This window comes from Eleginops maclovinus, chromosome 18 (assembly GCF_036324505.1).
Source record: "Eleginops maclovinus isolate JMC-PN-2008 ecotype Puerto Natales chromosome 18, JC_Emac_rtc_rv5, whole genome shotgun sequence".
NCBI lineage: Eukaryota > Metazoa > Chordata > Actinopteri > Perciformes > Eleginopidae > Eleginops > Eleginops maclovinus.
The window spans coordinates 19,287,222-19,304,105 of record NC_086366.1 but is presented as its reverse complement, the minus strand read 5'-3'; the positions used below and the strand labels follow the sequence as shown (position 1 = coordinate 19,304,105).

At 38.9% G+C, this 16,884-nt stretch overlaps 2 protein-coding genes across 3 annotated transcripts in view; one reads left to right on the top strand and one right to left on the bottom strand.

Annotated features, from left to right (window-relative positions):
• fndc3a (fibronectin type III domain containing 3A) overlaps window positions 1–3,498 on the bottom strand; it is a 47,369-nt gene extending 43,871 nt beyond the window's left edge. The window contains 2 exon segments of the mRNA XM_063906992.1: window positions 940–1,083; window positions 3,085–3,498. Of these exon segments, the coding sequence (XP_063763062.1) occupies window positions 940–1,050 (111 nt within the window). The 5' untranslated portion in view covers window positions 1,051–1,083; window positions 3,085–3,498.
• A 2,750-nt stretch (window positions 3,499–6,248) lies between these two features.
• Window positions 6,249–15,380, top strand: rcbtb2 (regulator of chromosome condensation (RCC1) and BTB (POZ) domain containing protein 2). 2 transcript variants are annotated; one of them, XM_063906988.1, is made up of 12 exons: window positions 6,249–6,491; window positions 7,429–7,560; window positions 8,538–8,688; window positions 9,276–9,442; window positions 9,521–9,679; window positions 10,126–10,233; window positions 10,315–10,457; window positions 10,721–10,911; window positions 11,688–11,814; window positions 13,414–13,553; window positions 13,650–13,780; window positions 13,893–15,380. In XM_063906988.1, the coding sequence occupies exons 2-12, from the start codon at window positions 7,435–7,437 to the stop codon at window positions 14,031–14,033; spliced, it is 1,584 nt and encodes a 527-aa protein (XP_063763058.1). In that variant the 5' UTR covers window positions 6,249–6,491; window positions 7,429–7,434; the 3' UTR covers window positions 14,034–15,380. The 2 variants fall into 2 exon arrangements, with proteins under 2 accessions (XP_063763058.1, XP_063763057.1); XM_063906987.1 differs by having other exon boundaries at window positions 10,126–10,457.
• Window positions 15,381–16,884: the final 1,504 nt, after the last annotated feature.

The following is a 16,884-nucleotide window of genomic DNA, read 5'->3' as shown; positions in this document are numbered from 1 at the left end:
ATCTCGACAAACTGCATGATACTGAGGAAATGACGAAAAGATATGACTGTGGGTTCCATGCTATCCCCCAGGAAGTGTCTTAAAATTAAGCAAATCGAACCTGATGACGATCAAAATGACAGGGAAATCACCCTGCCTGTCACAACCACTCAATCCTTTTGATACTGACAACAGATAAAGCGGGGATATCACCCCATATCCTGTGCCAAAGCAGAATAGGCTGCTATCAAAACCGACAGAGATGTTGTTCACTGACTAACAACACCTGTTGCATGTGAAACGTGTTCCTTAAGCAGTGTCGCTAAGATATTTGCGTTTGTGTTGTTTCAATACTTATCTGAGTAAGAGTCATAAATGCGTATTTTGTTTGGCATCTCAAAAATGCCACCAAACTTATCGGGTTTCACAAACAGGTACAAGAGATTCAGCCACATCTTGATTTACAGTATTATTGCCTGTCACATACACACAGCCTTTTCTCCAGGCTCTGTTTGTTTACATATCAGACCAAATACTACATCAGTGGTTCCCTGTTATGCTGGTCATGTTATACACTTTGTCCGAGTGCTGTTAATTCCCCTAATAAAATGTCTTTGATTAAGTCATGAATTTTGTTCATTTAAAGGCATCAACATTCATGGCTTAGCAAAAAGCAGCCCAGTGTTATGCATGACAAATATACACTTTTGTAGCAGGCACAAAAACGGCTAGCACATGTTTAATGGCTTTGTTTTCCTTATCATAGGCTCTGCCCAATTTACAAAATATGCATCTGAAGACCTTTAGGTCAACAACAGATAACAGACAAATACACAAAAATAAATTCCTTTCAACTGTTATTACAAGGCAGATTACCAGAAGGCAGTTTTGCATAACCATTAGATGTAGCAACTGCCACTAAAAGCAGAGAGACATGAGGGCAGAGGTGTCTGAGTGTACCTGCTGGGGGCCATCCCCATTGACCATGGCTGTGGGTGGTGGTGAGGCCAGAATTGGGGGTTCAGGGCTGAGAAGCTGGCCGGACTCCAGAGGTGGGGTGTGGTCTGCCATATCTCCCTCATTCACACCACTGAAGAGGTACTCCTGAAACAAAGAGACTGAAATCAATAGAAAATCACAATGTATACCACAGAGATTTGTGGTGGCATCGCCTTGAGTCTTACTGTGAGTCAATAGACCTATGCTGAGAACAACATTCACCCAGAATGCCACAGGATGCGGCTTCTCCCTACCCTCTCTTACAATACAGTATGAGAACATTACAGCCTTTATTTGTCGAATGTAGGGATGGGGGTGATTGCTTTTATTATGAAGTAGACAACAATTGTGTACGCTATATATAAATTGAAGAAATGATGATTGAAGTATAGTATAACTGACTTGTGTTTCGCAGGGATTATTAATAATACAGCAAAATTGGTAATTGTTCTTTTTGTTATAACATTAGAAGATGGCTATAAAAGCAATGAACACATCTACATCAACCAATATGGATTATGCACAAGGTCATGTCAAGTCAAACTGTAGCAAAGTATCCAGGTAAGATACAGTTCAACAAACAATGACAGACCACCATGAGAGAAATGCAACATGTGTCCTTGAACCTAATTACAATCTAGCGCATGCGCCCTTGATCCTCACTGTGATCTGGCTTATCTGTTAGCTTTAGTCCCTCCCCTCCTTAAGCTTAAACAACAAAGTCAGTTTAGAATGTGATGGTCATTGAACTGGGCTTGAAGGAACTATTGCTACAGTAGAGGACTGACATGTGATAAGCCTAGTATTATTAGATGATGGCAGGTTCCTTCTGTGGTTTTTGGGCCTCCAAGTGAACCTCAGCAGTCACTTACATGATAACTATTTTACACAAGACAGTTTGAAGTATATTTATGTTCAAGTCTGAAACGTTTTATAAACACACAGTTCAACAGTTAGCTAAGTAAATAGAGAAGTAACCCTTATCACAGACGCTTCCTTTGTTTACATTTGCTGCTGTCAACCCACATTTGAAACACTTCATAGGCCCCAAATTGGTTGATGAATATAATATTTGATTATGGTGAATGGGTGATATTAAGTGTTTCCTTTACTCTAGTTATGAAGTGCTTGGGTTGAGTTAACTGTGGACACTGCATGAACCTGACTGCACTTATATATAAACAACCTGTATAGTGTATGTATCACCTGTGAAAACAGCATCTAACACTGACATTAAACTCTGGTTGCATTACACTGAAACCTAGGCATATCTGTTGAAGCACATTAAAGATAACTTCTACATAGAATTTGTTGCAACATCTGCTGTTGACAGTAGATATTTGACTGTGGCTAAGAGACCATTCAATTAGGACACAGCAGCTGTCTTTCAGTAACAGTTTTGTTCAAATGGGGAAAACACCCTGAATCTGAATAATAGGACATTGAAACTAGCCAACACTCCTACATACATTTTTCATTTATTGTTAAAATAATTGACAAAGGTATTGACAAGATGATGATAATATCAAGGGGATATGTAAGGTGTCATGTTGGTCGTCATTATGTAAGATCATCCGTTTCTTAATACGACTAAGATTGATCCACTGTGAGCAAATACTCTAATGTGTCATTTATCTGGAGATATGTCTTCCTATCACACTGTGTAAAAGCTGATTATGTATTGAGTGTATGTATTTCCTTAGCATTACCCACTATCTGTGCTTGACTTAGCAGTTCTTCTAACAACTACGAGCATAAACTGTGTTGTATTTGACATATCCCACAAGTAATACTAACGTCAATGTTCCGAGGTAATGCTCTTTATTTGCTAAGTTAACTAGGTTAGATTGTTTACTCTTGCTACAAGTGTGTGTGTGTGTGTGTGTGTGTGTGTGTGTGTGTGTGTGTGTGTGTGTGTGTGTGTGTGTGTGTGTGTGTGTGTGCTTAGCGTTGTGTCATAGTTGTTGGTTATCTAACGGATAACTTAGCTGTCAGCTAACTCACAAACAATAGAGTTTAATTCGAGTCCTTTAAGAGACACAGATAATACAACATATGTTGTCTGTCAGCAACATAAGTGGGTTATTATCAGCTAGCGTTACTCACTCAGTCAGCAGGCACAGCAGCAGCAGTCTGTGACACAGCGATGCACAGTGATGATTTCTCTGCAGCTTACCCGAAATGTTTTACGTAAGCGACCACCGGTGACCTGCTGATTTCTGCAACACCTGAACCGAAAACCTTGCTAGCTACCTGGATATACACAGGCAATATGTGACATGCTAGTATTAGCTACCCTAATGCTACCTAAGCTAATAGTTAGCGAGATGAAGACGCGCTTTCCTTCTCATATGAACGTTGATCGCCGGTGACTAGAGAGCGACGGCGACGATGCTGAGTATCGATAATGTTAGCCTAATTGCCAGTTTATCGAGATAACTTTCCATCCAACCCTGCACCTCGCATAAAAGTCAGGAATTTCGCCATCGATGCAGGGCTCTGTGCGCATGCGTGACACTGCAAATCATGACGAATCCCAAGTGCCATGATAGCAAAGACAAATATTTATAATAGGTACAAGTTCAGGATGAGGACATTTTTATACACTTTAAATGTGATGAATTTGATACAAATTAATATTTTTTCAACAAGTAATATTATATCTTTATATTATTTTATGTATTTTTTTAAAACTCTGTATGTAACTGTGTAGCCCTGATGTCAATGTTGTGTGTGAAGCCTATACAATGTTTGATTGACATATTTATTTTTTCTTGAATAAAAGGAAGGAAAAAAGGGGGAAAAACTAATATTCATAATATTGTCACATTATTACTTTTGCTTTTAAATGGATTCATCATCACTGAATGGTGTAAACAGTTATAATTAGCGTCATCTGTACGGTTATAATTAGCTTCTTCTCACGTAGTTTTCATGATTTTAAGGAGGACCTTATGGTTGACGTGTGTGTGATCGTTTTATAGCACCAAGTCAGTCGCAGAGAAACATGTTAATTGCTTTATTGTGGTGAAACCATACAATAGTCCCATTTGATTGACGTGTATGTGATCATGTTAGTTTCATTTCGCATGAACAGCCAACACTGAAACCTGGCCCAACCCTTATTGGAAATTTCCGGTCCACCTTAACAACATCATATTGCCTTTAAAGGTTTCTATTCATACTGCATACCTTTTTATCGTGTGTTCTGTACATAAAGTATAATAATTCTTAAAGAACAAAACTATTAGCACCACTAAGTAAACTGGAGTTAAATATATTCGATGTATATGTTCAACACTTCAATTTTTCATGAAATAAATTATTTCCATAGGCCTATGAATAGCAGCAAAGGTTAATTTTGGACGATGTTTTGGGGCTTTGATAAGATTATTATCACGGCCCAAATTGGAATAAAGGAAATCTATATCGTTGTGGTTGTGCATGGGTGATCAATGTATATGGCTCCACCTCGTTGTTATTTGTTATACAAAGTCCAAGGGACTTGTTACTGTTGGACAGGAATCAACACAGAAAAACATCACAATTCAGTAACACATCAAAATACCTCATTTGAAAGCAAATGCACTATGGCATGTCTTGGTTGCATGAAGTCCTTTGCATGTTGTGGTATGCTGCAGTGCCACAATGTACCTTAAAGGACAGATAATGTGTGTGTATTTAAATTCCTAGAATACATTTTATAATTCGAATAGTATGATTTAATTTTACTCAAGAAACACTTTAAAATGCTTATAATATGTCATTTACTGTAGCAACTGCTTTTCCTTTAAAACGTGCAAATAGGAATTGAAATGTATTTTTGGAAACATTACTTCACAAATTAGATTTTTAAGACATAAAGCAACACATGCAAATACAATATGAGTATGCCAAAGTGAGGGACTTTTAAGCTTTGGTACAGAAGTGCAATATACCATGCAATGACATGCGTGGCTCCACCTGCTGGTTACTATTTGGCTTTAATTTTGACAATTCAACAAACAGTTTGAATGATATCTGGTTGGTTTGACATTTCACTTTTAAAAGCAGGTGGTGGTCTGGTTTCATCCCTAATGTACCAACTGTGGAAAATAATTATCTTTCTAAGAATAGAAAGAAAGATCACCTTACAAAATACATTTTTTCAGACTCAATATCATGTTGTTAAAACCATTATTTCTTTAAATTGTGAGTTTAAATCCCCATACAAAGTATTCCAGTTTTTTTTGTTAAATAAAAATTCCATACAGGATTCTGAGGACAGTTCAATTCAATACAGAAAGAGAAAGTGCTTCTTAAATAAGTGTCAAGATGGTTCACTAAGTGCTATGCTGCCACAGAGTTACTGAAAATCTATATTTCTAAAGGAAGAGGTTGGTTTTGCAGATGTGAACATGCTCCAAGAACAAATATATTGTATTTCCATTAATTCTTCTCAAGTGCACCAAAATTGTGCACCATAAGTGATGTTGAAAATATATAATCAGGGAAATGTGTCTGTTCTATTTTATGATCCGAAACATCAGCAGATTAGTTCATTGTAAATCATTCACAATCTAATGGCAAGAGCAATGAAACAGAACAAAAAACAATTATAATTATTTTGCAACTTTATTGCAATTGGCAAAGCCTTTAGTGGTGTGGATAATGTGTATCAGAGAAATAGAAGTGAGAGCTGGTGGAGGGGAGTTTGAAAAGTAGAGTGAATGTTTTACCACTATCATTATAATCTGAATGTTGATGCTGCAATACATCCACAAAATGTGCTTAAACAAAAACATATTCATCAAAAAATCAATTAAAAATAATATGAATTTGTTTAATCCCATATTTTGGAGCACTGGTCAGCAGTGTTCAGTTGGACTCCTGCAACATTTTTTAAGCAAGACTACCCCAACAGGACAATCCCCCAAAATCCTGCTAAATAAGGCACCCTAAACAGCAGTTACTCTGTTCATTGACTACTGCTAGAGGCTTCTAATGGGGGGATAATGTAATAAATTAAGATATCTATCACACTCACTTTATATGTTGTTGCAATTTTGTTTCATGGATTGTATAGCCCTTTCTTTATTAATATTCAGAACGAAGAGATTGTTTTAATAAAAAGAATGATATATTTATATTTCTTCGCCATTTTTGATGCAGACATTTGTCTCATAAAACACAATCTAAATGTTACAAAGGTTGTTACAAATGGGTATCTAATGGTAATGAACAGTTTGTGACAACTCCGACTTTCAGTGAACGCACCACCGAACTACAGGAAGTACGGTGGCGGTGTGTTTTTTTTTTCAGTTGGTCCTTTAGCGCTCACAGCTAACTACAACAAGGTGCTTCCACAAACATCATCTGAAGGCGAAGCTAGACCAAAGCAATACCCGACAACCAAGATGAGTTCATCAACAACTTGATTCCTCATTATGTCGGCTGACAACTTTGTGTTGTTTCAGTGTTCAGTTCTAAGAAAGCGACACCGCGGATGAAACATTAGCTAGAACAACGTCAAGGTAACTCCTAGCAGCAACAACACTCCTAACACTAATTAGCGTAATACTTTTGTGTTGTGTGATATAGTTATACAGCCAGGTTACCGCTAATAGATGCTACATTAACAACCTTTATACTTTTAGATTGTAAAACCTGCTGCAAGTTTTCAAGGCAACATGCCCCTGTTGGATTGTTTATGTGTGTCCTCTTCGGCATTTCCAATGAAGTGCAACTTCATGTTATTCCTCACTGAGACACAAACGCTGTAGTTGTGACAGATTAGCAATGGTGCTTTTAAGAGTAATAATAAAATTAAAAAAGGTCTAGTAAACATGAATTGAACTTCTCTCCTTCTATCAGCAAACACAGTAAATGGCTCTACCTCAATCCACACACATACATGTTTTAATCTGTCTACAATGCTGGCCTTAGTGCCAACTTTCTGTTTGAGCTCTTAAGACACGAAAATGCGTGTAAGTAAATAACCCTCTCAGTTTTTAATGTATACATTGGTTGCTGCAGACTGGGCAAAATGTATTTCCAGTTGGCAAGTAGTATAATGTTGGTGTTATAATAAAACCGTGTTAATTTTACCTTCTTGTCTGCAGATTTTTGCCATTTATCATCTTTATTAAAACTGTACTAACCAAAAAACAAATGAAATTGAGAATGTATTTATCAGAGTAAGAATAGTTATAAAAGAAAACTTCCCCATACTCCTGTTTGACTAACTGGGCACTTTAATTTACTCTTTGAATCTACCCTTTCAAAAATTCCCCAGAATTATCTAAATAAAATGCATAAATTAGGAAATAAGCCAATGTTAGATCACAAAAAATATTTGGATTATTATCTCCCCACATTCCTGCTTTTGTTCACTATATTTTAAACCAAATGTATGACTGGATATACTCTTATTTACATCTGTTTTTCTGTATTTTTCTCCTCATCTCACAGCTGAGTATGCTGGACGTGGGGAAATGGCCAGTGTTTGCGCTCCTTCCTCCAGAGGAACTGCGGCTTATTCGTCAGGCCTGTGTCTTTGGCAGCGCTGCAAATGAAGCCCTCTATGTCACAGTTAATGATGAGGTAACACTTTAGCTTAAAGCAAAGGTGATTTAATCCTCTTGTTTACAAGTTGTCGTCGCATAACCTGATGGATCTTCTCTCCTTTTATAATAGGGACGTGATTATTCTTTTTAAGGGTTGGATAGAAAAATCTTGCAGGGATTCACTATGTGGTTTATACAGGTTGCAGTTCTAGTCACGGGGATAAGCAGATAGAATGAGGCTATCTTTAGCCATGCAGGCTTATACCTGAGCAAGCTCCATTTTTATCCTGTGCAAAGGTGTAGGGCATTCCCTGATCTTGCTATCCTGTTTAATATGTTTGTCCCTGTGGCCCAAACAGTTTATGTTTGGAAATAGTCAGCTGTAATGTTTTGGTGGATTCTACTTTTAAATATTGGGATATGTCACATTCTTTAGTTGATATATAGCTGACAAACAATCTGGGATATAAGATGCTGAAATATGCTAAAAACTCACTGCAGGTGAAGTTTTATTTGGGTGAATACCCCTAAAATGATTAGTCCTTTAATTATTAATTCATTTGACAGAAACATAATTGTGAAAATCTCTGCACTTTAGGACTCTCTGACATTTTAGAGACTTTTTAGATAATTTATCCAACACAATTTTTAAAAGTTAAGCAGTGATCAAAATAGCAAATATCATTAGTTGCAGCTGTGGGCGGGCGGCAGTGGTCTAATCTCTAGGGACTTGGACTTTGCACTGAAGGGTCGCCGGTTCACGTCCTGATCAGAACAAGGAAGACGGAGTGTGGACTGATAAGATGAATAACCCTGGAAAGCTGAAAAAAGATTTAACATTTCATAAAGTCTTATCACACTACTCACATAACTCACTCCTCTTGTCCTTGTACTTCATCTAACCAAACATGTTGTGTTTACCAGGGTGTCAGTATTTATCAGTTAACAGCAGAATTTGGCCTATATGCATCATTTATGAGTATCGGTATCATAAGTGATGCTTGCTCTCTGCAGGTCTTCGCTCTGGGCACCAACTGCAGCGGCTGTTTAGGGCTCGGAGACCTTCAAAGCACAATTGAGCCGCGCCGGATTGATGTGTTGTGTGGAAAGAAGATTGAGTCCCTAAGCTACGGAACAGGGCCACATGTGGTTATCGCTACTGCAGGTAATCCAGTTCGGGAAACTTTTATTTGTCCCTGAGGGCACATGTCCTCAATATGCAGGGGACTAAAATCACAAACAATAAGAGGATGCATGCTTATGCCTAGAATTATGATGATACTGCCCATGCACTGTCTGAAAACATCTCATTTACAATAGAACAACGTAAACAAATAACACTGGTAATTGTAAGTAACAAGTGGCAGGTTTATAAACTGACACTCAGTTTGTTGTGGTACAAAAGGGAACATTTTGGTTGTGTTTTGTAAAATAGTTGCACAATGTTGCATCATTCTGTAAAAGGTTGGCCCTAGAAATTATTCACATAGTTAATTTGATTGTAGCATAAGAAAGATTTCACTCTCTTTGCCAACCAGTCAGATTTCTAATAATAGTTTTTACTCAGTTCAGTGGTATAAAGTGGTATTACATGGCCTGTAAACAAGTTTTGGAGTGAAAACTGTTTTTTTCACATTTGCCTTTAAACCAAATGTCTTTACTTTATCTTGTGAAGCTGTCTGTTTCTTAACTATTAATAAAATATCAACCTACTGAGACAACATGAGTGAAAGTTTGCCTGCCGTGACGTAGACGGAGAGGTGTTTGCGTGGGGCCATAATGGCTACAGCCAGCTGGGAAATGGGACCACCAACCACGGACTGACCCCTGCCCTGGTTTCCACCAACCTCCTTAGCAAGAGAGTGACAGAAGTGGCCTGTGGGTCCCACCACACCATCGCCCTCACAACTGATGGAGAGGTAACATATCATACACTGTTTCTCTTCTGCCTACTCTGTATATTTCTTCTGACCTGGAAAATCTCTCTCCTTGTTCAGGTGTTCGCATGGGGTTACAACAACTCAGGACAAGTGGGTTCAGGCTCTACCGCCAACCAGCCGACACCACGCCGCGTTAGCAGCTGCCTGCAGAACAAAGTGGTGGTCAACATAGCCTGTGGTCAGCTCTGCTCCATGGCGGTACTGGACAATGGAGAGGTAAGGGGTCATCAAACTGCAGATGTTTAGCATGAGGGTGCTCTCTGTAAGTGGAGTGGGGGCTGGCTAATGCAAAGTGTTTACCAGTTTGTAAATTAGAGGAATGGCTCATCATTCTATGTTTTGTTTTTTTTATGACTTAAAATGATAAAAGGTTCCAAAAGTAGCTATTTCTCCTACGAGACAACAGTGTTAATCACAATTAACAGTAAATGTTTTTCTAGAAATGCTGACATCTCCGAATGTACTTAAAAGTACCAAATGAAAGTGAAGGAAAAAAGGTAACAAATGAAAAAAGCGTCTTTTTTTGCAATGTTAAAAAAATATGTGCATATAAAATCTGATAGAAGCTGGAAAACAATTACCCCTAGACATACAGATAGCCAAGCCCCACCAATGCCTTGATAAAGTGTCTGCAGAGTCTGCCTTTTTGTCACCGCGTGTAGATCTACGGTTGGGGCTACAATTGCAATGGACAGCTAGGTTTGGGCAACAATGGAAATCAGCAGACCCCATGCAGGATTGCTGCTCTCCAGGGGGTCAACATCGTTCAGGTAAGGGCCTACGGAGAGACGGATCTTATACATTTAAAAAAAGTTCAGTTCTTGTTTAGCTTAATATGTCTCTTCCTCCAGGTTACCTGCGGATATGCACATACACTGGCACTCACAGATGAGGGGATGGTTTACGCCTGGGGAGCCAACTCGTATGGGCAGTTGGGAACAGGCAATAAGAGTAACCAGGCTCTCCCTACACTTATAAACACAGACAAGGAGAGGTTAGTACTTTGTTTTTACCCGGGCCTTAACTAGCCGTGAAAACCTCTAGGCCAACACAACAGCTCACTGAGGGCCGCATGACACGATTCTGAGAGTGTATCATAGAGTAATAAGAGACTGATAGCTGAAGTGTAATAAGAGAAGTAGTGCACTGTATATTTGTTTATGGTAGAATGCCTTATTAGCATCTCTATCAGACATATTTCTACACACAGTCCAGACAGGAAAATCTCAAAGCATTGCATTCTGCTTTTGTCACTAGGATGGTGGAGGTGGCTGCATGTCACACCAGCCACACGTCAGCTGCCAAGACCCAAAGCGGACAGGTTCTGATGTGGGGTCAGTGTCGGGGTCAGGCTGTAGCCAGCCCCCACCTCACCCATTTCAGCAGCACGGACGATGTGTTCGCCTGCTTTGCCACACCAGCAGTCACGTGGCACCTCCTGTCAGTGGGTAAGAGTGTTAGCGGGAAGTAAATATACATGCTGCCCCGGAAAACATTAAGAGACCACTCCAGCATTATCATTTTCTCTTGTTTTGTTATTTTTAGGTATGTCTTTGAGTTACTTATTTTTTATTTTATTGTATTCTATTAACTACTGACAATATTTCTCTGTGCTGGAATTCAAGAGACACTGGAATGGCTGCCTTACATGTAGAGATAAAGATTTAAGAAACATTTGGTGTGTTCTCTTAATTTTTTTCCAGAGCTGTATATTAACAATAAAACATTTCCAAAGCATCTGCGGTAACTATGTTTTTTTTTGTTGAGCTTTTGACATTGTCCCATTTACTGGTTAAAGGTAAGCACACAATGTCTTCATGTGTGTAATAGGTACACATTCCTGGAAGTGGTTTTAAAACAGGAAGCTCCGTTTCCTCTCCATTTCAAACAATTATGTGTGAACCAATTGATCTTGTTTGAACACAACTCAGATGTTTATTTTTTTTCTTTACATTGAATTTTTTTAAGTTAATAAAATGTTTCTGAAAATGTCTGTTTAACTTACAAGCCCCTGTACTCTCAATCTGTTCCTTTTTATTTCCCTTTGAAAATGAGACAGATACAAGAAAGAGTCTTATCATTGGGCAATGACAGCATCCTTAAAGTCTTCAAAATAGACATCATACTTAATTTAGTTTTGTTTACTTTCAAAGAAGGTGTCATTTAACAATTTGCTATCTACTTGTTCTTTATAAATAAAATAGCTTTTCTTCATTCCTGCCAGACGGTGATGACTACCTGACTGTTGCCCAGTCTTTGAAGAAGGAATTTGACAGCCCAGAGATTTCTGACCTGAAGTTCTTGGTCGATGGGAAGTGTATCCATGTTCACAAAGCCCTGCTAAAAATCAGGTATAAAAAAACAAGCACTCTCCAAGTTCACAGAAAATGTTTCCCAGTGCCACTTGGTTATATGTATATTTTGTGATGATTATCGTCTCACCTTTTTTAGTTTTTAGTGTCTTAATATTTACTTTTTGCGCCATATAAATTCAGTGTAAATGAATTCAAGCTAGCGAAAAACAATGTAGTTCCCCTCCAATCACATAACATTTTGAGAAGCTGTTGTGTGTCTGGTTAGGTTTACAATATGTGCAAAAATGTTGAGCTGTTCTTGCACTATTTAATAGAGTTTAGGCTACCGTCCTGTTTGCTTCTCCATCCTGATTTCATTTTGATCACATGAGTGTATTCTTCACATTAAGAGGTCGTGCTTGGTCATGAGTAATACATGCGCTTGGTAAACCACAGTAGGAATTTTACTTTGATCTTGAATTGTATGATTGTTAAAAATAGAAACACCAAATTGAGAAAATCATTAGGTTAAAAGTCATCATCACACTAAACACACTAATGTCTCTATAGCATTCAACATGTATGTTACCGACTGAATGCTGTGTTCCCTATATTTAAACTCCATCTGGTTTCCTCATCTTTCCTGTTAATGTCACAGGGGAGCAGAGACAGACCTATTGTTTCCTGCTTTTCTTTTTATAACCACACTCGGACACAAAGTATCTGCATTCCAGTCGCTTGCTCTTTTGCACTGTCAGTAGGAAGGAGCCAGACTGTCTGCGACTTCAACCCCCGTGCACACACTCGCACGAATATGCAGTAGAGCAAAGCGCGTGCTTTGGCAAGATCACATGCAAATGACACGTTTGAGATGCACTCCGGGAATGAAGATTCAGTTATTTATTTAACCGTGTCCTGAGGGGAAATGATAGGGAAGCAGTGTTTTAGCGTTAAGGAAAAATGGTTATCAGTATCTATAATGCAGACGGCCACAAGGAACAAATAAGGAAGACTACTGTGGGCTGTTGGCAAAGTGCCTCAGTGCTTTGCCTCTCAGGAAGTGTATTGTGGCATTAAGATTGAATTTTATGGTAGGTCAAAAGAATATATGACTCTATTTGAAATTTCAATTTGATGGGGAAATGTGTTGGGATACAAGTAAAATGGTATCGGATAGAAAACAGGATTTATCCAAATCAGACAAAATTGTAAAATAATAATAATTGCAAACATGAATGAAAAAATCAATCCTCTGTACCTTTTTTTTCATTAAAAAAAGCAGCACACTGTTTTAATTCACAATTTTTTTTGTAAACAAACATTTCTGCAGGTACCCTTCCTTCTTTATAGGCAGCCATTGAATTAGCATATTCGTGCTTGAGTTGTGTGAAGCTCAAGTTTCATAATTTTTTCCTGCAAATGTAATATTCATCGTGTCAAAATAGGATTTGCTGCAATTACGAATTGCACGGCATTATCTCGTGTATAATTTGACAACAAATACATTCAAACCTTGTTTCGGGTCTCAAAAAAGGCCATTGTTTTTGATTGCTACAGCATGATGATTAGCAGTAGTGCTAAGTACACATTCTTAAAACATAGTTTAAAAACATGCTAATTCACTGGAGTAGTCAGCTGCTTTTCTTCCCTCTCCAGATGTGAGCATTTTCGAGCTCTGCTTAATGAAACAGATGAGGATACGTTACAAATTCACCAGTTTTCATACCTGGTGTACCGAGCCTTTCTGGAGTACCTCTACACAGACACTATTAACCTGCCACCAGAGGATGCCATTGGTAAGCACTCAACACTGACATGGCCCACAGTCCTTTTCCACTCTGTGAGTCGGTGCAGAGACACACTCACCTGTGAGTTTTCTCCTGTGTATGCAGGGCTGCTAGACTTGGCCACGTTCTACCGAGAGACGAGGCTGAAGCGGTTGTGCCAGGAAACGATCAAGAGAGGCATTACTGAGGAGAACGCCATCACTCTGCTCTCTGCCGCTGTCAAGTATGAGGCGCGGGTAAGCTCATAGCTCCTGACACACAGTCAAACACCTTGGTGGTGGGGCCCCTACTCAGTAGCTAGTCAGTTATACTCCTCAGCAATGACCAGACAGCCCTCTTCATTTTTAGGACCTGGAGGAGTTCTGCTTCAAGTTTTGCGTCAACCACCTAACAGCTGTCACGCAGACCCAGGCCTTTGCGGACATGGACCACGACCTGCTCAAGAACTTCATTAGCAAAGCCAGCCGCTACGGGGCCTTCAAAAACTGACTAGAGGGCCCCCGTTGTGATGGATTCGCTCCTGAGAGTCGACCCTAGCCCAAAGTAAACACCAGGCTGTTCAGCACTTCAAAGCCTTGTCGCTGGGGATTTTAACACTGGAGAGGCAAAGGGTTTAATGTTTCAGCCTCTAACCGATGCCTCTGTGTTATTGCTCTAAAGCCAGCCTAAACACAGTAACTGCTTTGGCTGTAAATAAAGGGCTTACAACACCCGGTCTATCACAAGCAGTGGAATACAAAGATGTTCCACAGCCGTCGTCTTTGTGTCACTGACAATAGGCTTGGTCAATTATGTGTGTGATTTGTTTTCATAAAGCTAATCCACAGACAGATGGGATCCCTCACAGTGAGCTCAGGCAGGATGCCTGGTGATGCTATTTGCTAAATATAATTCATTGCAATATAAGGGTTTGGCATTGAGGTGTAAATACTTAATTTAATCACACTGCCCTTCATCAGTTAGACCAACAAGGATCAAAGTGTAAATGTTTCTGTAGCCATGACCCCTTCACATTGTGCTGCTTTTTCTTTGAAGCCTTGAATCTTAAATGCTCCGGATTGAGAAGTTAAATTTAATAAGGACAAACACACATGCTCCTGTTTGACACCATTTTTCTGAACAACTTTAGTTTGTTCTCTTGCATAAGTCGATGTTACATTTTGCCACTTTGTTTTATATTGTAGTTTTTCACCTTTGCCATCCAAATGTGTGGTTTCTCAGTGGTGTTTGCGAAGACTAACTGTTGCACAGTTGACGGCAGACGGTTAGTTTGCAACGGTTGCAGGGAGTTATGAGAGATAAGGACATCCATACTGTTTACTCATGTTCAAATTAACGCTCTCTGTGCAGCTGGAAACAGTGTCTGGCTTACAAAAGCATATTGATTCCTGTGTGATGCTGCAAGTTCATTGCAGTTGGGTATGTTTACAAAAGTTTGCTTGTTAATTGTTCAATTTTTTAAATTGTTTTTATGTTGGCATCAAGTCCCTTATATCCTCCTATATCCCTTCCCTGGTAGCACCTTGTGGTGATAAAACAGTGCTGGCTTTGTGTAAATGCCAACTGACTATGTTGAATATAGCCCTATAGTGCTGCAATGTTTATACATGTAGTTACCAGATAATTCCACATTCAATTTCTGCATCTGTCTTAATAGAACATAACACAATGCTTTAACTTTAACAAGCCAAGTATTTTATTTTTTGAAATGTTTTGATAATGACTTAAAATGCCTGTGTGTTTTCATTTTGTATGGAAAGTGCTGTAAGCTGCTGACAGCAGCACTAATTGTAACATTTGATAAATTAAAATGTATTAAAACAAGTTACTAGATAACTTGATGTTTGTGTTATTGCTGCGATTGGTGCTCTATATGTTTGACAGTATCCATGTGAACACAACATACTGAATATATATACTATATATACTGAATATACGTCTCATACAACACAGTTGGCCAAATGTTTTGTATATACAAATTAAAGAGGCCTAATGTGCTATTCTATTTTACCAATAGCAGTGTTAAGCCATGGGGGGGGGGCAGTGTGTTGTATTTGAGTATCTTTTCATACTGATGCGTTTCTGTCCTCAGAGCCTGCCACTTACCTAACGTACATGTACATGTTTTAACACTTGCATCACTTTGCTATTAAATACTTTAATCTACATTTGAACCTTACATACCCCCACTTCTCATTTGCATAGTGCTCTTGTTCCTTCTCTAATCTCAAACCCTGTCCTGTGAAATGCAAGCAAAGAAATTTGAAGCTAATTTGTTAGGATTACAGTAACTCAATATATTGCTAGTGTTATGCATTTCGTACCGGATGTGGGGGGGATGATTGGAACATGTGTAGGATGTAATTCAATCTGACATTGTGTTCACACATTGTAATGTAACACACACACAACTTCAAAGTGAGCTTCCTGTGAGAACGGGAAGCTCCTGTTGTTCTACATGCAGGCTTATATCCTGAAGTGCAACGTGTTGCATCATCCAGTTTTTTCAGATTTCAGAAAAGCTGTCAAAGGTGTGTGTGTGTGTGTGTGTGTGCATGTGCGCGCGCGTGCGTGCGCGTGCATATTGTGATGAAAACCAGATCAGCAGCTCACAGACCATAATTCAGTTACGTGATTCCAGCTTATGGCTTCTCTCTAAACAAATTAAGTTAAATTGATAAGCAGATGGCTTTTGAGATGTCGCCTCCTTTGCTTTTTAGAAGGCGGTATTTCTTGTGAAGGTGACTTTGGCTTTTTAGTTCCTGTCTCACTTCACCTTAGTACATTTCCCGGAGGGGGCTAGTGCAGAATGAGGCTGCCCGTCAAGTTCATATGTGATTTTATGGATAAAGCCTCAGACTAAACATATGTACCCTGTCACACACAATTACTCAACAAAGCTGACATGAGTTAAATAGTCTTGCATGGAAAATGAGGAAGTGCGCACAGCTGTCAACGGCAACTGGCATCCTGCCACTTGCACCACACACACACACACACGCACACACACACACACACACACACTGACAACATTTTAAAATATGGGTTGATTTGATCCATATAAGTTCCTTTGACTTACGTAGAAATAGCTGTGGGGAAATATCTCTAACTTCTGAATGAAACAGCAGTGTAAAATTGTGCAAATAATGAAGAGTAGTTTTGCATTTAAAATGTATCTGGGTTGAAGGTTGACAAGTATTTACAGCAGCATACCTCAAAATGTAATTGCCATGAGTAAGAGCTTTCTGTACTTTTTACCAACTTTATTTTTTGTGATGCTTAAAAAGAATTACAGACAATGATCCTGCTTTGAGTGGTGGTTTAGTCTGGGCTAAATATG

What these genes read in the sequence shown, in the direction of transcription:
- rcbtb2 (XM_063906987.1), top strand. Translation starts at nt 7,435, where the DNA reads ATGCTGGACGTGGGGAAATGGCCAGTGTTTGCGCTCCTTCCTCCAGAG. An exon ending in TGTGGTTATCGCTACTGCAG is followed by an intron (nt 8,689 to 9,275) that starts GTAATCCAGTTC and finishes GCCGTGACGTAG; the next exon opens with ACGGAGAGGTGTTTGCGTGG. An exon ending in CCCTCACAACTGATGGAGAG is followed by an intron (nt 9,443 to 9,520) that starts GTAACATATCAT and finishes CTCCTTGTTCAG; the next exon opens with GTGTTCGCATGGGGTTACAA.